The sequence below is a fragment of the Staurois parvus genome, unplaced genomic scaffold, assembly GCF_062004578.1.
Source record: "Staurois parvus isolate SC_StPar_1 unplaced genomic scaffold, SC_StPar_1.0 ptg000081l, whole genome shotgun sequence".
Taxonomy (NCBI): Eukaryota; Metazoa; Chordata; class Amphibia; order Anura; family Ranidae; genus Staurois; species Staurois parvus.
The window spans coordinates 6,999,848-7,024,649 of NW_028317877.1; the positions used below are offsets into that span (position 1 = coordinate 6,999,848).

At 41.7% G+C, this 24,802-nt stretch overlaps 1 protein-coding gene across 4 annotated transcripts in view; it reads right to left on the reverse strand.

Moving 5' to 3' along the window:
• TIAM2 (TIAM Rac1 associated GEF 2) overlaps window positions 1-24,802 on the reverse strand; it is a 386,278-nt gene that overhangs the window by 191,976 nt on the left and 169,500 nt on the right. For 2 of the 4 annotated variants that reach the window (XM_089669762.1, XM_089669763.1), the window contains 5 exons: window positions 18,591-18,713; window positions 15,740-16,927; window positions 14,252-14,690; window positions 11,572-11,744; window positions 9,121-9,345 (listed from right to left, as the gene is read on the reverse strand). In XM_089669762.1, the coding sequence (XP_089525888.1) occupies window positions 9,121-9,345; window positions 11,572-11,744; window positions 14,252-14,690; window positions 15,740-16,927; window positions 18,591-18,620 (2,055 nt within the window). In that variant the 5' untranslated portion in view covers window positions 18,621-18,713. The remainder of the gene's footprint in view (window positions 1-9,120; window positions 9,346-11,571; window positions 11,745-14,251; window positions 14,691-15,739; window positions 16,928-18,590; window positions 18,714-24,802) is intronic. The other 2 variants (XM_089669764.1, XM_089669765.1) reach the window with 1 other exon arrangement.

The window sequence follows — 24,802 nt, forward strand, 5'->3', positions numbered from 1 at the left end:
TCCGAGCAGTCTAAGGCCAGCTTTAAAGTATATGTATAGATAAAAATGATTTGTATTTTTTTGTTATGATAGAGTAGGAAAAAAACTCCTGGCAAGTTCCTATGACTGTCTGTGTCCCTGCTAGACTACTTGTCTATTTGAGACAGAAAGTGAGGGCAAATCCAAATTGTTACCAATGTCACCGAGACAAGAAGTAAGTGGAGGTGTTGCGATTACAATTATCTAACAGGAACATTCTGCTCACTGTACAAAATTAACTCTCATTTTTGCTGACCATAGATCCCTGGTGCCCAACCTACAGTCTGATGGTCACATGCAGCCCTTTGATATATGATGTGCAGCCCTCGGACCTCAGCAGTCTGTAGTGGGAATATTGATTAGGGTATTATTTATTTATTTATTTCAGGTACTTATATTGCGCTGTCAATTTACACAGCACTTTACATATATATTGTACATTCACATCAGTCCCTAACCCTCAAGGGGCGTTCAATCTAAGGTCCCTAACTCACATTCATACATACACATACTAGGGACAACTTGGACAGGAGCCAATTAACCTACCAGCATGTCTTTGGAGTGTGGGAGGAAAAATGGGAGTACCCGGAGGAAACCCACGCAGGCACAGGGAGAACATGCAAACTCCAGGCAGGTGGTGCTGTGGTTGGGATTCAAATCAACAACCCTAGTACTGCCAGGCAGAGGTGCTAACCATTTAGCCACTGTGCTGCCCATATAGCATTAACCTCCACTAGCCACATTTAATATGTTGTCAGTTACGTACTGTCTTCTGCAGCATATCCCCAGCCAAAAATAATGAATGCCCACACTGTTTGACCCACATTTCCTCTATTAGGTCAGCAGTTTCTGACATTCCTCTCAAACATTATATATACTGACCATTATGTGTGGCCCATTGGTGATGTCATGGGCCACATTTGAGGCCCCCTTTAGCTCATAAGTTGACAACCACCGCCGTAGATGATTATTTTTTATTTAGTTCAGCTGGCAGGTTTTCAGAATACAATGTCCCGTTGGGGGAATTCCTCCATCCACCTCACTTGTGTTAATGGAGGTAATCCACCCCGCCAGGACATTGTATTCTGACAGTGGGACTCTCCACTGTCAGAATACACTGATAAGGGGCTTCAGCCACTGTTTGATAAAAAAACTTTTCAACATTCCTATTGACAGAGGTTGATCTAAAGATCAAAACAGGGATGGTCACACATGGATCGCAATTTGGCCAGTCCCTGCTCAACCAGCCAAATTTTAATTCATGTATGGCAGGCTTTACCCTCATACCTCTGAGACATAAAGTGAAGAAAAATCTATCCAATCAAACTCAGACAGCAACACAGTAAACATACCGGGGCTTTGGCAATACACCCACATTAATTTCAACTGCAGTATGCCTTTAATGCTATTTAAAGTAACACAACTGAATGACTTTTTTCTGTCCAAATTATCTCCAGCAGACCTCTAAGTTCAAGATGAAAACCCACATACAGATCAAGGGAGTAAGGAAAACATATTAGGCTAATAATACGGTAATTATAAGGAAACACTGAGCTGTTGTTCCTTTAAAACACTAAAATGTGACGCCTGGTCTCATGACCAAGCACAGAAAAGTCTAACGCAGCAGATTATCTTGGATAAATAGCTGCTGAGAACATGTTTAGTATTTTGACTTCAAAAGCAGCAGATCATAAAAGGATTGGGCCAACAGTGTCTATTGTGGAGGGTGTGTTGGGGAATGAATATTTTGGTCCTTTTGTAGTCTTCCTGGGAAAATGCACAGCATTATTATTATAATTATTTCACTCTGTGTCAAGTAAGCCAAATGAAGTGAGTTCTGCAAAATACCAGCTGTATCATACATGTATTTCTATTTAGGGATTGCTTTATCAGACTAATAAAAAACACACAGTGTCTGTCTTCTTCTGTGTGCACAGGGAGTGTTTTTGATTGGTAAACAAAGATAGTGTGTAATATTAATACATTGGAATTACATTGCTAGGTTTCCTATTAGATTGGAAATTTTCTAGGCTTTTAAAAGATGAAGGTTATCCTTAAAAGAGAGCATTTTGCATGCTAAATCCTATCCATGCTTGCAGAGTTGTGATTTCCAAGCATATATTTGACAAACACATTACCATTTCTATGTATGCTGTTAGGATATTTCCAATGTTGCTTACAGTAATTTCTATTTTTTTTTGAAGAAGTATGGCCAAACCTCTTTTAGCCATACTTCACCTGTGAGGCACTCAATTCTGCGATCTTCCCAAATCTGGCTCAACAGGCAATTTCACGTGACCCACACAACTCTCCTGCAGCTGCGGCACCCCCCTGGTCTCCACCGCCACCTTGTCTCAGCAGTTTGTAGCAGAGAGGACAGAAATCCTCCACCAGATCCTGGGCTTCTCTGTGCAGCAGCGGAGAGGCTTGTCTCTGTCCCACGTCTCAGTAGTTGGCAGCAGAGAGGAGGACAGAATTCATCCTACAGATCCTGCACCTCTCTGTTCAGCTGCAGCACCCCCTCTTCTCTGCCTCCCCTTGTCTCAGCATTCAGCAGACTCCAGCAGCTGACTTCAGCCCTCATCTGGTCCTCCTCCAGACCCTGAGCTTTCTGCTTTCCAGCTCTGCCCCCAGCTTCTTCTTCCCAGCAGCAGAAAAATGTATGTGTCAATAAGGGATATGATGAGGGAACTGATACCATCATTCCCTCTCAGAATGTTTCCTGTAGTAACTATTTTCATTCTTCACTAGGAATCGGACATGTTACTTGTTTTAAAGAACCCAGCTATCAGCAATTGAGAAACACAGACCATGACTTGAAGGGGCCACATTATTCTGTGCAGTTATGTTCTCGCCTCTTATGAAACTCCAGAAGCATAATGACATACTAAGAGGGAGGTGTGGAAAGTCTAAGACCTCTGAGCTGTTCAGCCAGCAGAGCTGAAACCAAGAAATCATAGAGCATCCTGGGTCCTGTACAGCAGCCTTGAGACTTTCTAGAAAATCCATAAGAAATATACTCTGGAATTTTTAAGGATTGTCATACAATATTCTTTAGAAATCTGTCTCACAGTAGTGGCACAAATGGTAGAACCTGCAACAGATTCATGCATGTATCAGTAAGGGGTATATGAATTTAAAGAAGGAAATGCTATGGAACAGTCCATGTGATCAGGATAAGAATGGCTTCAGCCTAGCTCATCCAGGCCATGCCCGCTGACGAATTTCATCTGCCCACAGGGCTTAAACATAGAATTCCTCTGTGACTAAGCCCCATGGGAGGGGCGAAATGCGTAAGTGGCTGTAGCCTGGATGGATATAGGCTGGAGCCGATCTTATCATTCTGATCACCTGGGCTGTTCCTTAGGCAGTGTGGTGCCTTTTCTCCTTTGAATTGTGTGTGTATAAAGCCAGGACATGCTCTCCATGCGCCTGCACCCTACTGCAGTATAAGCCACTGGAGCACTCAGGCTAGGGGTTTGGAGCGTCACGGAAAGAAGAAAAAAGCAACCGAATACATGTGCTCCTGCGCTGGACAGTGGACTCCACAATGTCAATATCCCCACATGAGTAGGAAAAGAATGCAGGCCTTGCTGCCCTCAACAGACCAGGGAAATCCAAAAAGAACTGTATATAGAGAAAAAAGAGGGCACACAGGCCTAGTGCATTACCTTTAAAAATGAGATTTATTTATAAAAAGTAAAATACTCACAAGAGAAAAAAAAAATGGAAAGCAATGTGGTCCAAAACCCCTGAAGATGGTCTGGTGGGGAACTGTAGACCTCTAGATAGCTGGTGGCTGACGCATTTCAAGGTTGTACCTCTTCCTCAGAGCCACTTGGAGCAACACCCAACATTTTTATGGTCTATGGCAGGGGCGGACTGACCATTTGGAAACTCGGGCACTGCCCAAGGGCCCGGGGTCAGTAGGAGGCCCCATGAGATGCCCCTGGTACCTTTTTCATAGGCTTTTTTGAGTTTGGGCAAGGACACAGGGGCCCCATGATCCACTATTGCCCGGGGGCCCCATGAGTTGTCAGTCCGCCCCTGGTCTATGGTCACAGTGCATATGAATTTGTCACAACTCTGATAGAATTGTTGCAAGCATCTCTCCTGCACAGTGGGAAGTTTTTCCAGGCAAGGAAACTATTTGTAAAAGTTGGGAGAGTGATGGACATGAATCAAATGACAGAGAGGAGTTCAAAGATAAATGTTGTTGCAGAATTGTCTCAAAGATACTATTTATTACAGGTACTTATATAGCATCATTAATTTACGCAGCGCTATTTACATACAGTATAATGTACATTAGCATCCATTCCTTCCCTCAAGGAATTTGCAGTCTATGGTCCCTAACTCACATTCCAACATACACATATTAGTGTCAATGTAGAAAGAAGCCAATTAACCTACCAGCATGTCTTTGGAATGTGGGAGGAAACCGGAGTAACCCCACGCAGGCACAGGGAGAACATGCAAACTCCGTTCAGTTAGTGCTGTGGTTGGGATTTGAACTGACAACCATATGCTGAAGTGCTAAATACTTAGTCACTGTGCTTCCCCATGCACAAAAGTTACATGTGGGACACAATCAACAATTTGCTCAGACGTGGTGGAGGTCTTATTTCCCTCCACTTTCTTTATCATTGATATGCCAGTATTTCTTTATGAATATGTGCCATACAGTAACAGTATCACAAATAAGAACTACTTGAACTTTTCACACACTTCAGAACTACAAATGAAAATGTTGCAGTGTTTTCATAATTCTGGTGCAAGGCTGACGGCCACATACACACTGCCAAAAATGTGTCATAAATGCCTTGTTGAATACTTGAATAACCCCCCAGCCCCAGCACCATTATTTTTACCTAGAAATTTCATAGTGTTTGCCATAAAAAAAAATGTAGTTGTTAAAAACATCTGCTTATTAAGCATTTTACATTTTCCACTACTGTATATAAATGGACAGGGTTTGGCTATAGCCAAATATGATGTCATGCCATAAAAATCAAATTGCAGGTCCTGTAAAATTGTGAACTAGTTTTCATGTTCCAGAAAGTAAGCCCTACCTATTATCTACGTGATAGATTGGGTGTGTCGAGAATTCAACAAGTTTATGAAAATCCACTTTCAATAACAATTGCCCATCTTATGATAGCACTTATTCCCATTCTTCACGAATCAGATTTGTTTCATATATGAAAGTAAGTAGCTGCCAATAAACACTGAAGCCATTGTTTGACAAGCAGAACACATTCCAAATGAACATAACTTAGCATGACCAATAAAAAAATAATTAGTTTATTCATTTATTTTGTACTTAAATCTTACAGCTTTTCACCATAATTCAGCCAAATATTCTGCTGCTACGGCCAATTCACTTTGTTACAAAGACATTGGACATGTAATCATTTAATTAAAAGGAATAACACTACCCTGGCAGCACTGCCAGAAGCCTCCTCCTCTGCTCTCAGTATGAACACTACATGTAAATGGAATGCTACTGGAAACTGCTAACTGGAAATCAATATAATACATTATCACTGCAGCCTAACACAGATTTACGTCATTGTGAGGACTAGGGGTTCCTTAAGCCTTCATGGATGGTGTTAATTTAATCATTTATTAAATTCATTTCATTTGGTTTTTACAAATATTTTGTCAGGTATAACGGTGTCTCATCCTGTTGATTGCAATAATTAGAAGAAGAGGGCACCAAGCCATGGGAATACGGGGTTAAAGTAGAGGTTTGGATAAGGTGTGCCCAACATGTGGCTGGCAGACGTTTGGGCACCAGTCACACTGCCGGGTGGTAGTGGGGTGCTGGGCACTGAAACGCTGTGCTCCAGGACTCAGGACTGAAAGGGGGATTGTACTGTTGGCAAAGTTATTTCCACTCAAAGTACAAGTCAAGTCCTAGCCTGGGGAGAGACAGAATGGCCCGGGGAACTTGTGATGGGTAAGTGATCAACAATGGGGCAGGGTTTAACACTTCCACTGACAGTGCAAGGGGGAGAGTAAAACTTTCACTGCCATGACCACCAATACGGGGGATTAACATTTGCACTGCCATGACCACCAATACAGGGGGTGTGAGGTTAACACTTTATATGACATGACTACCAATAAGGAGAGGGGGGAATCACATGTTCACTTCCATGACCACCAACATTGAGGGGGAAGGAGGGGGGGGGCAGCGAGGTTAACTTTCACTGCCATGACAACCAATGTGGCAGGGGGATAACTTTTACTGCCACTAATCAATGCAGGGTTCATTTCACTGTCAATGACCGCCAATGCAGGGTGAGGCTAGATTTCATGGTCACAGACCACCAATGCAGGGGGGGAATGGGTGTTGACTTTCATTGCAACTGACAACCAATGTGTGTTAATATTAACAGTATTGACACCAATGCTGGGGGTTACTATTGTGACCACTGACACCAATGATGGGGGTTTGTTTTCTTTTTGATACTTAGAATTCCCCAGTGGTCACCAGTACAAGTAGAGGGCCCGCAGACCCACTCCAAGAACGGATCGCTACTCACCACCCAGGCTACCTGTAGTGACAGCACCCACTAGGACCACATAAGGGGACCTCTAGAGGAGAAAGACCACTTACCTAGGATCCGATAGAGGGGAGACCGCCCACCACCTGGCAGCAGGATAATTATACATAAAGCGCATTTAATATGCGCGTCCGGTGAGTGCGCATTTCATTACCACCTCTACACGGATATCAAAGTCACCTCAACTATTTATGTTTATTTACGGGACTACCCAATATATAATTTTCTGATTTACCAGGGACTTTTGCATATAAATTGTTGCTTACTAGTGCTGCACTTTTCATATATATATATTGTCTATTCCATAGGTCATTGGTACCTATCTTGTGCATAGCAGCTTGTTGTTTTTTACTAAGGCGCTTTTTACCATTTCATGTACATCAATGATGGGGGTTACTGTACTCCAACCTCTTCAGTGTGCAATTGCAATACACTGCAAAAAATGCAGCAGAACCAAAGTTTTGGGGCATGGAGCAGCCCTCTGGAAGTGTCGGGGCCACATTTTTGCTGTGTCCCATTTTTTTTTCCACTTCTGTATGCAGATTTGAGCCGATACATACAGAAAGGAACAGATAAATGGCCCTGGATGCAAACTATATTAAATCAGGGTCACTCATCTGTCCCTGTACAGGTGTAACAGCTTAGATCTATGGTTACTTAGACAAAACCACTGTCATTTACAGGCTGCTGGCTCTGACTGTATGAAAACACCCGTGACTCCTATAATACATGGTCATTATAGAGGTTACAAAATCTCATCACTTATTTGATAGAAAAACTATTACATCCTCCCAAAAGCTGCAATCTATGTTTTGATTTCAATACTCGTGGAGCATCCACAAGTTGAGGCTCCATGCGCACAGGGTTTGAAAAAACGCCTGTTCGCTTGACAGAAAAAAAAATGCTCGTATAGAGCTTTTTTTTGCAATATTTAGGCACGTTTAGGAGTGTTTAGCATTTTTTCTGCTAGAAAAATCCAATCAAAAATACAAACCAGAAGGGTTTTTTTGCATCTTAACGCTGAGCTTAAAGTGGTTGTAAAGGCTGAAGGTTTTTTTACCTTCATGCATTCTATGCATGAAGGTAAAAAACCTTCTCTGTGCAGCATCCCCCACCCCCTCAATACTTACCTGAGCCACATCGCAATCCAGCAATGTGAATACCAGCCTCGGCTGTCACGGGTCTCTGCCTCCTCATTGGTTGAGACAGCAAGCGGGAGCCATTGGCTCCTGATGCTGTCAATCACAGCCAGTCAGCTAATGAGGAGAAAGGGGGCAGGGCAAAGCCAAGGCTCCGTGTGTGAATGGACACACGGAGCAGCTGGTGTCCCCATAGCAAGCTGCTTGCTTTGGGGGCACCCGACAGACAGGAGTAGCCAGGAGAGCCTGCAGGGTACCTGAGAAGAGCAGGATCCAGGCTGCTCTGTGCAAAACCACTGCACACAGCATGTTTGTAATTTTACACACAAAAAGTTAACCTTTAGAATCACTTTAAAATATGCCTCTAATCATCCTAATGTGCATGGACACATAGGACAACAGTGAGTTGCATCTACAGGCAAAACACAATACTCCTGTAGAAGCATAGAAGCAGAGTTTTTTAACCCAGTGTGCATGGAGCCTAAAAGCCACAATGCAAACAAGATGCATCTTCAGTCTGCTGCAGAACTGCACAAGCTGGACTAACACAGGACTTTATTTCTACTTACAACCTTCTACTAGGCAAGGAAAGTGTTTCTCTGAAAAACCAGGGTAAAGGGAATAAACATTTTACAGATGATTCCACAATAATTTGACAATCACCCAAAAGGTGTAATACATAAAACAACACACAGTTCAACATGCTGTTCATATGAGACACCAAAAATAGACTGGGGCAAATGGCACAACACTGTATAAGTTACAGTATGTCTGAATGTATTTGCAAATAAAGCCTGAAGCTATGCAGTCTACGGTCCCAAACAACACTTTGTTTAAAAGAGAAGTAGAGCCAAAGCTCTTTTGGCTGCACTTCTCCTGTGGATCACCGGAGTGCAGTTTGTTCTGCACTTCTGTGACCTGTTTTCAGTCGACAGCGGGCTGAAGCAATCTGTCAGCTGATGTCACTCAGCCGGTCCAGGTTGGGAAAGATCCCGTCTTCAAAGTCTGGATCCACTCTAAACTCTGGAGTGGCACCTGTCTCAGCCTCTCAACGAGCCGCTGAGAGCCTGGGCCAGCCGCTCCCACCCCCTCCACCGCCCAGTGCTCCAGTAACTGACAGTCACCCCTCTCTGCTCAGAGCGGGAGTGATCAGCGGTCATGTGATCGCAGAGTTCTCACACCTAGAGCCGGCGGGGGACAGATGCAACATTGGACCGATGCTGCATCCACCTAGGTAAGTATAAACGGGTGAAAAAAATCCACACTTCTCTTTAAAGCAAATATGAGTATGTTAAATTCAGTCAGACTGACTACACCAAATAAAAAAGAATGATTAACCTAACAACTGTTGTCTGCAAAGAAAATGAAGTAAAAACATGAAAAAGGCATACCTGGTTTTCTATGGCTTTTCTATTTTTTGGATCATTCACAATAGAGAGCTGCAGCTCTGCCATCTTCTTCATTTTGCTGTCCATATCAACCTTTTGCATTAGACTTTTGGTCTGACTTTTAAGAAGTCGGACAGTATCTTCTTTCCCATGCTTCTTTGCAAAGAGTGATGCACAGGCAGAGTGAATTGCAGTAACCCAGTTCTCTAAATCAGTTTGACTAGTGGCCTGTAACACAAAAGAATTATACGTTTCCTACATTTAAATGGTATTTCCACTTTTTGCAGTCAGTAAGAAGAAAACCCCATTAAATGTTTATGTGTTCTCATTCATACAACATAACTTAAATCTAAAAAATAAAATACATTTCCTATTTTTCTGTGGGTTTGTGTGGAGCAGGCTGCAGACAGACTGAAAGCTACTCCAAATAATTTGTAATGAGAGGAAACGTAATCTATCCCCAAAGACAAAGAAGGACACGCTGTCATCCATACATGGGTTGAAATTCAGCTGGTACCTGCAGAATTTTGATCTATGTATGGGAAGGGTGGTTGTACACAAGTCGATCTATCAATCGACTTGTGTACAACCAGCCCGTAGGGTTTTGCAGAACAATTAATGCTGCTATAGCCGGCAACACTGATTGTTGTATTCTGACATCCGAGAAATTTCCCCACTGTCAGAAAATTTTCCACTTTTTGCAGTCAATACTAAGAAAACCCCATTAAATGTTTGTGTTCTCATTCACACAACATAACTACAATATAAAAAATAAAAAATATTTCTACCTTTCTGTGGGTTTGTGTGGAGCAGGCTGCAAACAGACTGAAAGCTACTCCGAATAATTTGTAATGAGAGGAAACGCAATCTATCCCCAAAGACAAAGGGGGACAAGCTGTCATCCATACATGGGTCGGAATTCAGCCGCTACCTGCTGAATTTTGCTCCATGTATTGGCAGAGTGGTTGTACACAAGTTGATCTATCGATCGACTTGTGTACAACCAGCCTGTAGAGTTTTTGCAGAACGATTAATGCTGCTATAGCCGGCAACACTGATCGTTGTATTCTGACATCCAAGAAATTTCCCCACTGTCAGAATACAATAGCTCAGTGGGAAGGATTCCCCTATCCACATTGAATGTGTGGATGGGGTAATCAGCTCTTTCTTTTTTTTTTTGTTCAACCCGCTGGCTGAATAAAAAAATATGAATCATGCATGGCCGGCTTTACCCTTTGTTAGGTGAAAGATCTAGAGGCAGATAGTGTTCAAATCTAGTTTACAAATAATAATGAGATCTGCCAATCACAGTACAGACAGGGTTAATTATGGTAGTCATTAGCTACCCAGTCCATTTGCATAGCAGTGGAGAACTTCAGTTTGGAGTTTTCAGGAAACAGCAAGTAAAATGTCAGAAACGTTTTTTTTATTCTATGTTAATGGAAACATGTAACACATATAAAGTAGGTGCTATCCCATATTTGAGGCAAAAATGGAAATACACTTTAATGGGGCTGACAGATGAAAAGTGTGCTAAAAGAAAAACGTGTTGTTTCCCAAAAGATGACTGGTTGCTACAAGCATTATTTCTTATACCACACTTTTTATAAATCTGACCCATTGAGTCTTATCTAATCCTCCCAGGTTAACCAATCATACTCTATGATAACTGTCACAAAAATTCAGTCAAAGATATAAATGGTTGACATGGCATGGATTAGCATGGTGGTGAAATATATTACAAAAGACACTTCGGCCATAGGCTGATGTTGGATGGACGAGTCTGCCACTAGCAATCCTGTAAATGCCAATTTGTCGAAATCACCAGCAGCTGCCTTTTCTGTTTCTGTGGAATCCTTCCAGCTGTTGCTAGGGCAGTGAGATGTCACTCCAATCACTAGTGTTTGAGATTCAGCAGCCTTCAGGCCAACAATAGTGTATCACCTCACTGCATACGGCTACAACAGGAGTGATTCCATAGGGAAATACAGGCAGCTTCTCTGGCGATCCTGTCTCTGGCAATTTATCTCCAGCAGCAAAATTGCTTGTCTGACATCAGCCTAAAGCAAGCCACAGATGATTCAAATTTCTTTCAATCAAGGGTTGCAGGAAAGAAAATCGCTCAATTCCCCTTCAACACATTGAGAGTTGATGAGGGAATCCCTCCCGCAGCGCTATTGTGCTCTGCCAGTGGGGAGCCTAGAACACATTGATTACTGCTGACAGTTAAGGCAGCCGACAGTAATCGCATGCAAAAAATCTGACAGGTAGGTTATACTGAAGTCGATCCATTGGTCGACTTTTTAGTGCAACCTGCCTGCCCATACATGGATCAAATCTCAGCTGGTCCCTGCTGAACCAGCCGAGATTTGACCCATCTATGGTCAGCTTTAGAAGGTATCAGGAAATATAAAAACATATTAATGTTAGGAAGAAAATTATTGCTCGACTAACCTGAAAGAGATACACATCTCCAAAGGAGTTGCTGAGACAAAAAACATTTTCCTTTTTTGGATGCTCAGGAACTGATTGTACTATGCTGTCTTCTGCAAACAGGGCATATCTGGGGGAGGTATTCTGCTCCATAGAGTTCCCTTCATAGGTCTCATAGAACATCAGAGTGCAACCTTCACACATACAGAGAAAAGGGGTTAAGACGTTGCCTTACATTAAAAAGGAAATACAATAAACATTTCACAAAACGTTTCAGTAAGATGTGGCAGTGTTAGATGAACTTGTCATCAGAAAACTGTCACCATTTTGAATATCGTCCTAAAAAATGCTAGTCCCTGGCTGTCATACTGCTTTTCCAGCATGCCTGATTACAGTCTGCTGACTACATACCTGTTCTGGGTCAGTAACTTTATAGAGAAGCCGATGGATCAGAATGACAGAAAGGCAATCAGCAATTTCAGTAACGGTATTCTCTTTAAAAAAAATTTCCTTTAACCTCCCTAGCGGTCTGATTATGTCAGTAATTCTGTGCTCAAAGTGGTACATTTTTTATTGTAGGCCTGTAATTCTTAGGAATAACTCACTCAAATCTGTCCAAACAAGAGTCTTGTAAACATCCAGGGTATGCTTAAATTTGAAACACGAAATCATAAATTATAATTTAATAAATAATCATAAAAAATACAATTCAATAATGTAATCAAACCAAAAACACAGAAATTTGAAATAGAGCGCCAAGTTCGCACATCACTGAGTTTTCAGTGTCTGATGACGAATTTCTCCACGAATCATTATCACTCAATTCTGCAAGTGGTTCTAATTTACTATCGCTGTTCTCTAGCTGATCTAAAATCGCTTTTGACCTAAAGGGACGCTTCTTGGACGCCATGGACATTTCTCAGTTTTCAGGCAGAAAGAACAGTCAAAATGCAGGCAGGTCACAGGACAAAGCACTAGGAACAAAATGTATGTGAAATCGTTTGATACAGTAATGGTATACAGTACTATGAGATTTTAGTGTATTGAGTGAATGTCACTTTTTAAATTTTTTAATTTCCCGCCTGTTCCGTCCCCCGTACGTCCCGTACGTCCCGACGCTCGCAGGGAATGGAACCCAGAAGACGGGTGCCGGCATCAGCCGGAGGAGATGGCGGGGGACGCTGCAGGGGGGACATCGCGGGAGCGCAGGACAAGGTAAGTGCTGGAGGGAATCCCTGAGCAATGCTGCAGGGCAATCCTAAGTGTAGCTCAGGGTTACTGCCTCTGGTACTGAAAGTTAACCCTGAGACACTCGGGAATACCGCCAGGGGGCTTAAAGATCCTATACACAATAAACAAATCATTGTATTATGTGTAGTGAGCATTAGGCCCCTTTCACATGCGCTGGATCTGGTTTTGCTCAGCATGAAATCGGTCCGCTCATCCCCTGCTGAACTGATAGGAGCCTATGCCACTTATGCAGAGTGGACATAGACACAGCCCGCTCTCTTCTATGTCCAGGCGGGAAATACATCTCTAGCTCTTTCACTAGCGGGAGGCGCCAGGCTTGACAGCACTTCTGCTGTGTAGTGGACCAAGCTATTGCTATGACCACAAGACCGGAAGTGATGTAGTTTGTTACCAGAAGTGCAAGTTGGAACACATTTCCGGCTGGGACTTCTGGTCACGGCAGCAGCGACATTCCATGCAGCTTAGTCCACAGTAATCTATCCCTTGTCATGCTTCTTCTTTCCAACACTGGCCACTATCATACCAGTCATGATTGTGTTAAATATTGTGTATGGGGGACATGAGCAAGTGCTCCAAGAGAAGTATAGCAGCACAATCTATCATGAGTACATGTGAATATTCATACAATGCAACTTCTGGGGTACAGTGTTATGATATTGCCACATACATATAAGTCGATGGTTTTCTATATAAGGATGTATGTAATATTTAGTGAAATGCTTTTCATGCGTGACCTTTTTAGGAAATGGTTCTATTATTTTAGTAAATTGTCCTGTCCCTTGCTTGTGGCATGGAGTCTCTGGCTATCATGTCATGGAGAATAGAGGATTTAAGGTGATGGAGGGATCCTGATCTTCTGTCTCTGAGAAAGAGGGTAGCACTTGAAAAACGCATAAACCATTTTCAGGTTCCTGGATGGTGTCCCATTGGCATCTTAGGGTTAAACTGAGTCTCATCTACCACTGTACCAAAAAGCTATAACCTGATATGTGTTTTTTACATATTGTTTGTATGTTTTTATCATTATCTTATTAAACTTGCCTTGGGGTAATGAACTAGGCTGGTGCGCTCTCTGTTTGTCTTTTTGCAGTTATGCTGGGATGATGCCTGCAGCTGTATTATTTTTTAGGGCCTGCAGAGCATTTTTTGTAAAAGCAATCCTAGTGGCTAAATAGCGGACCTGTCACTGCCTATTGGTATCACAAGAGATGTGTACATTCCTTGTGATAACAATAAAAGACATCAAAACCATTAAATGGACAGCATATACACACTTGTTCCTGTGAAATATTTGACATTTCTTTCTTTATTTCCACTATCACTCAATAATTGAATATCTATACTTGTCTTTAGCTGAAAAAATGATTCACAATCCGAAGAAACAATTTTAAAGGCATTGAAAAGGGCATTGGAAAAATGGTAGGTTGTTGCAGATATATGAAAACATTACCTTTTAATGTAACCCAGTAATGCTTCCATTTTCTGCGGTTTACCAGCTCCAATTTTTTCTCCTTCTGAAGTGTGATGAGAGGCTTAAAGAAGAGCCATCCAGCTTTGCGAACAACCCCTTGCTCCTTTTCAAACAGCAGGTCAAGTTGTTCCAAAGAGCTTAGTGAGTCGCTGCTTGAGTCCTCTGTACCTGACAGGGTAGCAGTTTCTTCAACATTGCTTCGATCTAAATCTAGCTCCCTCATGAAATTTTCATAGATGTTTTGTCTAAGCACGTCGCTGCTAATTGCACTGGTCTGCTTACTCCTGTGTGATATAACCTGTCCTGAGCCACCAGACCAAACCGTACTGGAGAGATATGGAGGAGAGCTTGTCTCAGCTGTAAAAGCATCAATGCCACTGTCAAAGCAATCACTTCTCTCCTCTTTAGATTTTGGTTCCTGAAGAATAAAGGGAGAATCACATATTAGGATCACCTATATCATGACCAAGGGCATCAACTCATGAACATTGTACCTTTAATAGATTAGCAACACAATTACATAGTTTAGTAAACAAAATATATGAGTGATAAGCGTACAAACTAAAAAAAAAATAATAAAAAAATCTCATCCACCTTCCTAATTTTACTATCAGGCTACATGGACTACTGAAACATAAAAATATGCCTCATGGCCTCAATAGATCCATGACCTATGTCCAGCCAGAACTATTTCATAGTTTTGGATAGACTTGGGAAGAACACCTGTCAGATTTTAACACTATTCACAGCTCCAAACAGCAATAACAGATAGATTTACCCCTAACTTTCACTAGGTAGGAAGTGAGGGTAGCTCTCCAACAGCAACACAGATAATTATTTTTATTTATTTCAGGTGCTTATTTAGTGCCTTCAATTTACACAGTGCTTTACATATATATTGTACATTCATCAGCCCATGCCCTCTAGGGGCTTACAAACTAAGGTCCTTAACTCACGGTCATACATACACATACTAGGGCTAATTTAGACAGGAGCCAATCAACCTACCAGCATGTATGTGGAGTGTGGGAGAAACGTCATGCAGGCACAGGGAGAACATGCAAACTCTAGGCAAGTTATGCCATGGTTCAAACCAACAATCCTACTTCTGCTAAACAGTAATGCCAACCACTTAGCCACTGTGTTTCTTTAGTCAATTTTTATTTCTGTCCATATCTCTGTTGCAGATATTCCAGTCTGGTTGAACCACTTAAAGCAAGACAGTAACAGAGGGTAAATCAGTCCAACTAAGTCCCAGATAGCAGTTAAAACAGGAGTCCAAAACTAAAAACATATTTTGGATTGACATACACTTTAGAGTCAAAGTGTCACATAATTATCTAATCCAGTGCTAGGAGCCTTTAGATGGCAATGCCCTGTTGCCTTCTAATGGCTGATATCCGAGAATCATATAAATATGTGACACTTCAGTCCCACAATAATACCATACGGTACTATGGAACCCACCTGCAACTTTCTTTTCTTCCTTGACAGGCTACCCGTCCAGTCACTAATACGCCTCATTCGGTTTTTCAGTGTCTCTTTTTTAGAGGCTTCTTCAGTTAAGGGCCTTGATTTTCTGCATGGCAGCGTGTAAGAGGAATACTGGGTTGGTGCTCTGTGTTCGACTCTTGATGCAACATCAATATCAGACGCAAAAGAAACCCTATTACTTAAGGTATGACCAGAACTTATGTATTCATCTGAGAGTCGACCTTGAGCTAAACCACCACCTAAATCCGAGTTATATAATTCACGAAGTGAAGAGAGCGAAGATGTCTGATTGAAGAGTACACCGCTCTCATTTGGAACAAGAGCACCACGTACACTAGTGTCCAATGAAGTCCTGGTCAAGTATGAGCTATCCAAGTCATTAATGTCCCTATTGTTTCCCCAGGGACAGTCGTACCATGAAGAGTCAGAACTCAGCGAACTCCCTTTGCTTGATCTTAGACCAGAGTCACTTGCTGACAACCCCCGGCTTGCTGTAAATTCCATACCAGAGTTTCTACAAGGATCATTCTTAAGCATGTCCTTTGTCTCCATTGCAGGAGAGTACCTGAGCAACTGAACTGGTCCGTCAGAGTCATCCGATGGCATACCGTTTCCTGAATTGTTGTGGAATTCAACTCTCAGACAGCCATCCAGCTTTCCAAGTGTTTTGATCAAAACTTTTGGACTTTTCCTTTCTTCCGCTTGCAGTGCCAATGACATGCTGTCATGAATGTCATAACAGCTTAAAATATGTCCATTACAACCTCTATAGTCCTCAGGGGTGTCAATGCCAACATAATGATACCCATTATCTGGCATATATGTGTTGTTATTTGCCTGGCAATAGTCCCCGCACAAACCAGATCTCTGTTTAAGATGGCCACAACTTTTAGATGTCTTTAGAACTACGTCCCCATGTTTTGATGAATACGGAGGGTTGCTTTTGCATTGAGACAGACAATTTCTTGCAAGGGAACGAGACTTGTAGCTAGCGCTGCTGTTGGTCCGTGCCCACCTAGGAGAGGTCCAAGGTTTCTCCTCTTTACTGTGGCCGCTGTGGATTTTCAAAGAACAACTTTTTTGCTTGACATCTGACATAGAATTACTGCCTTGGCTTTGTGTTCCTTGAACACTGTACTGACTTTCGGAGTTCCCCATTCTCTGTAAAATAAGAAATTGTTGCAACACCCATGTTAGTAATAATACGATGATAACACAGGAAACAGATGTACTTTCACCATAATATCACTTTTAAGATAACTTATAAAGAAAATACATCTGCAGTTGTGCTTTAGTCAGTGTAAAGGCCAACTCTAACCAAAACTGTTATTTAAAAATTCAGCATTTGCTGTTATCAGTCATATCTAATATCTGATATCCCCACTATAATTCCCCATTTCCCAAGGTAATGCAAAGCAAAATGATAGAGCTGAATTCTCCAGTTGAATTCTCATAACATGTGAAGCTGGAGAACCGTTCAGAACACAACTTTGTTTTGGATGCTTTATCTGTTTTGGATAAAATTGGCCTTACGCATCCTCTACCCCCATGTGCCCAGTGCATATGAAAACATTAACCATGACCACAAAAGCACATTATGAAATGACAAAGTGACAAGACTCTCCTGGGTGAAGACTTTACCCGTATTTTTGTAATAAACCTTTTAAGATAACCATAGAACATCCTCCTGAACTTTTACTTTAGGTTGAGAACTGTGAGAACTCAACAAGATGCTCCTGTTAAAAAGAACGCTTCCCAATGCATACTATTAAGACTGGATGAAGACAACAAGACAGTTTTATCTGTGGTAATAAAAAATAAATGTAAAGCTAAACATACATAGCATGATATTCTGTCATGGGGTCTGGTATCTGTCTTTTTTCCAAATAGCAGCCAAGAACCATATATTTACGGTATAATACTGCTCTTTAATTTAATTTAATACTCTTTAATTGCACAAAATGTATTACATACAAAGTAATTGGCCATACACAACAGATCACCACATGACCAAAGATTTGACATCTCTTGGGTATTTTCAGTTTGGGAAAAAAGATGTCTCAAGTATAACTTAGCTATCATGTTCAAATATATTCAAAGCCAGTATACAGATTTGGCAAGTTAACTTTGGTATAAAGGACAAGGGGACATCAGTCTCCTATAGACAAAAGAATTTTCCATCAGTTTAAGAAAAGGGTTCTTTACAGTAAGAGTGGTAAAGCAGTAGAATGCCTTACCTTATGAGGTAATAGTGAAAACAAAAACAATAGTATTTCAAAAAGGACTGACTTTGAGTATCCAGAATTATAATTCATAAAGTTTAATAAATAATACATAAAATACTTTAATTCAAGAAATTAAGCTGACTGATTTTAGAAGGTCAGGAAAGAAATTCAAGAAATTAAGCTGACTGATTTTAGAAGGTCAGGAAAGAATTTTTACCTCCTCACCCAGGGTGATTTGTTTTTCTTTCCTCTGGACCAAAACTGGGAGAGATTAAATTGGATGGAGATCAGACTTTTCTCAACCTAGGTAACAAAGTATCTGAAAAATCTTGCTATACTTTAACAAATCTCCTCTTGAGTGCTCTCTGCAATCTTTCTGAATACAATCTCTGATATTAATGCTCAAGCTAGCCAAAAACATGCTTGCTTTGTATGCAGAAGATACACTGTACATAAACGATACCATGGGATTCTACTTTTCCAAATCTAAAAATGTGAAAGTACATTTTTGAAGATGAAATTTAATCTTAAATGATGATTCCACTCAATCATTCTAATGGAGGAGGATGAGGTGGATCTGGAGGGTTAACATCAATCACCTCCTTTCCTTTGTTACCACAATGCTCCATTGTAAAGGTCCTGCGAAAAACACTTCCAGTTCTAATCCTCCAACTTCTCTACTTGGGTGTTGTAAATTCCCCACAGACTTGCAGGCAGAACAGCTGGAGGAGGACAGAAAACACATGCAGAATTAGGCTGACCATGCACGGCCCTAGAAAAGCAAGTGATGAGACCGATGCGAGCACTGGTTGCAACAATCAGTCCATGTGCAGTAACGAGCGCTTCCAGTGGTTGTGAGCAGTGCTTACTGCACCATCTGCATCCGTCTGCCATCCAAATCAGGAAAATAGCTGTGGATCCCACGTGTGCACGTTATTTGATGATAGGCAAATGTCTCATTGCCCATTCTAGACTAGCCATCTGTCACCTAAGAGCTGCCTTAGGGTTCGTGTAGGTGGACTTTGTTTTACTGCATTTGACATCTGTTTGAAGTTTAAATGCATGTCTAGTTACTTTTAAGGTGAGGTGTGAATGACCTTTCCAAGGCTGTATTTGACCTGCTTTCTTTGGACACAGCAGGTCCTATTGAGATCTGTTCACACTGTTCAGAAAGATGGTCATAGACCACACTGTATTTTGCATTCATCCACATGCCTTTGAAAAGATCTGTGTCTGAATGCAAAACAAAGCATACATCAACAAAGCCAGTCTACACAAGCCCTTAAAGTGTAACTAAGACAAAAAGCAATAACAATAGTACAGTCATAAAAGTGTCCTTCCACTTCACTTAGTGATCCTGCCAGTAACATGCTTCATGTCCTAGGATGACAATGCTCACTCATCGTACTCCATCTATAGAGAAGCAACGTTGTCACCCCAGAACAGAACTACAGTACACATCTCTTTTCTTTTTCATAACATGGAGAGGTGTTCTGTAGTCCTCACAGAGAACTGGAAACAGTGCTTACTGATAAAGGTGCAGCAAAAACACATTTTGAAATAATTAAAAGATAAAACATAACAAATTCAATGGCATATTTAACAGATAAAAAGGGAATCAATAAGCAAAGTTGATTGCTGGGGTTTACACACCCTTTAAAGCACTCTTTCTCAACTTTTTTACCCCAGAGGAACCCCTCAAATAATTTTTTGTCTTGGGAAACAGTTATCAAAACAATTCACTGAGAATCCATAGAGAAAATGCCCCCTACATTGGTGGTCAGTAGTAAGAATACCACCCTTACAGTTATAGTCAGAATGACAAACTTACAGACAGCTAAAAAGATAACTGGGTCATGCAGCTGGTTTTGCCAAGTAGAGTTGGTCCAAGACACCATCAGATGAGAGGTCACTCAGCCACAGCTCAAGAAACCCCCAACAGCCTCTGGTAAAATCCTCGGTTCCATGGAAACTTGATTAAGGAACAGCTGCTTTAAAGAGAGAAATAGGCAGCCACTTCTGATCACCTTCTGAAAATGTTATCTACATAGCTGCCAGGATGATCTAATGGCTTTAGTGCTTTCTTAGGCACTGACCTAGTATACAGACAACAAATTCAGTGACTCACAGTGGATTAAAGCCTATGTTTAGCAATAACATCCTATATATTTTGCTCAGTTCAGGTCTATATTAGTGACTCTGTCACCAACTTCAAAAAATGTAGATGAAAGCACAGAAAATTCTAGTATTTTCATTTCAATGCTGCTTGCATTGTTTTTCGTTCCCTTTAAACATCAATTCATTCAGGGCTTTTTTTTTGTGCTTAGCTGTGATTTGGCCACAGCTAATCACATGACACAGCATGTGCATGTGATCGCTGTGACCATTCACAGCTAGACACACTTGTATACAATGGATGGCATGAAAGGAAGCCATCCATTGTATACAACTGTCATGTGATCTGCTGTGATTGGACACCATATGGCATCCACTCGGAGGGACGAGCTGTTCGCCCAGCCGCCATCTGGCTAAAGGCCGGGCGGCAACTGGTTAAACCCAAAAGCAAACATTTATTATATTGCAGTTTACCAATTCCTAGGTGTGATAGCAGAATTTGGTTAGTTTTTTGGGCATTTTTTCTTTTTTTTCATCTAGTTATCCTGCATTAAATTTGTAAACTGAGGTACGCCTGTATAAACATGTTATGTGACGTAAATTGCTTTATGCAACGTTTCTCTAACAAATTAATTTTTATTACCTACTAGATATATTTTTATAACATTTTAAAAGACAAGGATCTTCTACTTTTCTATTAATTGTGAAAATGTTGGTAAGGGCAAAAGCATATGTGTTTTTTCCTCTATTCATAGCTTCCGGTTAGTCCCTGGTTAACCTATCACAGTTATTATTCTCTGGAAAGGATTAGCAAGCCTCCTCTCATGAATGCTGTTGGCAGATGTTTTTAATTACACAAACCTTTCAGACAAATTAGCTGTCGCTATATCAATGTCCGCATTCAGCACAATACAAATAATCTTGTCCTGCTGAAAGATTTGGAAAGTCGCCATGACGCAACAGAGGTGTCTGTAAGGTGATATGTTCATATATATAGCACTGCACTACTATACCTGTACACGGAAAGGTAGGACACAAATGTAAAGAAATTAAAAAATACTTTATGGAAAAAAATTAGAACCTGGATCTATCAGCCAGTCTTCTCTCTAGTAAGATCACCTTTCCACCAGCCTTTTTCTTTGTATGCTGGCCTTCCTCAAATAGCTGACAACCGCCTTAGAGTCCGACCAGTACATATAGGCTACAAAGCCATCTTTTCTTTAGTAGGCCCCACACCCTCTGCTTGTTCTAAACAGCCCATTTATCTTCCCGTAACTACCTCTATTTGTGAATCTCTCAGTTGCTAGGACAGACTCCAAACAGCTGGCTGGATGAAATGAGGATCTATTTACATGTGAATCATGCTTGTATTTTAGCTTCACAAAGGTGACATGAAGAGGAGGAATTAAAGCAGCTGCTTTACATTTTGTTCGTGCAGGAAAATAATTTGTAATGCGCCACTTCATAATTCTGCAGACAATGGGGGGTATTTACTAAAACTGCATGGTGCAAAATCTTGTGCAACTCTGCATAGAAACCAATCAGCTTCCCGGTTTTGCCAAAGTATAAGTGAACAAGCAGAATAAGAAAACTGATTGGCTACCATACACGGCTGCACCAGATTCCCCCTTTTAGTAAACCCACCCTAAAATATACAGTGGATTCAAAAGTCTACACACCCCTGTTAAAATGTCGGGTTCCTGTGATGTAAAAAGAAATGAGACAAAGATAAATAATTTCAGAACTTTTTCCACCTTTATTGTGACCTATAAACTGTACAACTCAATTGAAAAACAAACTGAAATCTTTTAGGGGGGAAGTAAACATAAAAAACTAAAATAATGTGGTTGCATAAGTGAACACACCCTTTTATAACTGGGGATGTAGTGTTCAGAATTAAGCACTCATATTCAAAATCATGTTAAATAGGAGTCAGTACACACCTGCCATCATTTAAAGTGCCTCTAATTACCGTATTTTTCGCTCCATAAGACGCACTTTTTTTCCCTCAAAAAAGGGGGGGAAATGTCAGTGCGTCTTATGGAGCAAATATAGAGCGGCCGGTCCGGTATTTCCACCGCCACCATGTCAGAATACCGGGCCGGCCGCTCAGCTCTGCAGTGGGACCTTACCTGTCCCTCTATCCAGCGGCGCGCTGTCTTCCCGGCTTCTGTAGTGTGCGTGACAGCCGGGTCCCAAGTGCGCATGCGGAAGAAGCAGTGCTCTTTGTGAATGGTAAGGCGGTACCTGGGACACATGACAGATCCCAGAAGCCGCCGGACCAATCACAAAGCACAGCGCTTCTCGCACATGCGCACTGGGCATCCGGCTGTCCGACGAGCGCCCACACTACAGAAGCCGGGAAGACAGCGCGCGGCTGGATCGAGGAACAGGTAAGATCAAAGAAAAACTCTGCGGAAGTAAGAGCGGGTACCTGTCAAATTCAGGTACCCGCTCCCCACCTCCCCAAAGGTCAGCAGTCATCTGTACTGTCCGCAGTCTCTGGTCATCCCTGTGCTGTCCGCAGTCTCTGGTCATCCCTGTGCTGCCCGCAGTCTCTGGTCATCCCTGTGCTGTCCGCAGTCTCTGGTCATCCCTGTGCTGTCCGCAGTCTCTGGTCATCCCTGTACTGTCCGCAGTCTCTGGTCATCTCCTCTACTATGTCTGCAGTCCATTAGTTCAGAATTTTTTTTTTCCTGTTTTCTGCCTCTAAAACCTAGGGTGCGTCTTATGGTCAGGTGCGTCTTATGGAGCGAAAAATACGGTAACCCCAAATAAAGTTCAGCTGTTCTAGTAGGTCTTTCCTGACATTTTCTTAGCAGCATCCTACAGCAAAAGCCAAGGAGAGCTTCCAAAGCATCAGAGGGATCTCATTGTTAAAAGGTATCAGTCAGGAGAAGAGTACAAAAGAATTTCGAAAGCATTAGCTATACCATGGAACAGAGTGAAGACAGTCATCGTCAAGTAGAGGAAATATGGCGCAACAGTGACATTACCAAGAACTGTACATCTCTCCAAAATTGATGAAAAGATGAGAAGAAAACTGGTCTGGGAGGCTACCAAGATGCCTAAGTAAAATTAGAGCAGCTTCAGGAATATTGCTCTCCAGAGCATTTACCCCCTTTTTTACCAGGTCATTTTTTGCATTACAGCGCTGCGTTACATTAAGTGACAATTGCGCGGTCATGCAATGCTGCACCCAAATGAAATTTAGGTCATTTTTTTTCCCACAAATTGCGCTTTCTTTCGGTGGTATTTGATCACCTGTGCATTTTTTACTTTTTGCGCTATAAACAAATATAGTGATCAGTGCTGAAAAAAGCACTAACACTGTACTAATGGCACTGGGCAGGAAGGGGTTAACATGAGGGGTGATCAAAGGGTTAACTGTGTGCTGGGAGTGTTTTACTAGGGGGCTGTGTCAGTGTGCTTCACTGTAATCACACTGCTTTGGATGGCCATCCAAAGCAGTGTGCCCTAGCTGACAGGGAGGAAAAATGTTAGTAAACAAAACAGTTCTCCTCCCCGTCGGAGATCCTCGGAAATCACCGGATGCCGGTGAATAATCACCGGCTGGGACCCGGTAATTGACAGCCACGGCTGTAAATGACAGCGCAGGTAGGGCTCACGCGCACCCCCTACCCGAAGATGCAAAACTACGTGTATATACGTGATTTTGCGTACCAATGCCACCCTGTAGCAATATTTCTGCTATAGTGCAGTCGGAAGCGGTTAAAGGAGCTGCAGGTAAATCTGGAAAGTACTGGCTGTATGGTACATGTGACAACAATCTCCGGCATTCTTCATATGTCTGGGCTATGAGGTAGAGTGGCAAGACAGAAGCCTTTTCGAACGAAAAAAAAACATCCAAGCCCAGCTAAATTTTGCAAAAATACATCTGAAATCTCCCAAAAGCATGTGGGAAAATGTATCATGGTTTGATGAAACCAAGGTTGATCTTTTTGGCAATAATTCCAAAAGATATGTTTGGCGCAAAAACAACACTGCACATCACCAAAAGAACACCATACACACAGTGAAGCATGGTGGTGGCAGCATCATGCTTTGGTTCTGTTTTTCTTCAGCTGGAACTAAGGCCTTAGTCATGGTAGAGGGAATTATGAACAGTTCCAAATACCAATCAACATTGGCACAAAACCTTCAGGCTTCTGATAGAAAGCTGAACATGAAGAGGAACTTCATCTTTCAGCACGACAACGACCCAAAGCATACATCCAAATCAACAAAGGAATGGCTTCACCAGAAGATTAACGTTTTGGAATGGCCCAACCAGAGCCCAGACCAGAATCTGATCAAAAATCTGTGGGGTGATCTGAAGAGGGCTGTGCGCAGGAGAAGCCCTCGTAATCTGACAGATTTGGAGTGTTTTTGCAAGGAAGAATGGGCAAATATTGCCAAGTCAAGATGTGCCATGCTGATAGACTCATCCCCAAAAAAACTGAGTGCTGTAATTAAATCAAACGGTGCTTCAACAAAGTATTAGTTTAAGGGTGTGCACACTTATGCAACCATATTATTTTAGTTTTTTACTTCCCTCCTCCTAAAACATTTCAGTTTGTTGTTCAACTGAGTTGTACAGTTTATAGGTTACATTAAAGGTGAAAAAAGTTCTGAAATGATTTATCTTAGTCTTATTTGTTTACATCACAGAAACCTGACATTTTAACAGGGGTGT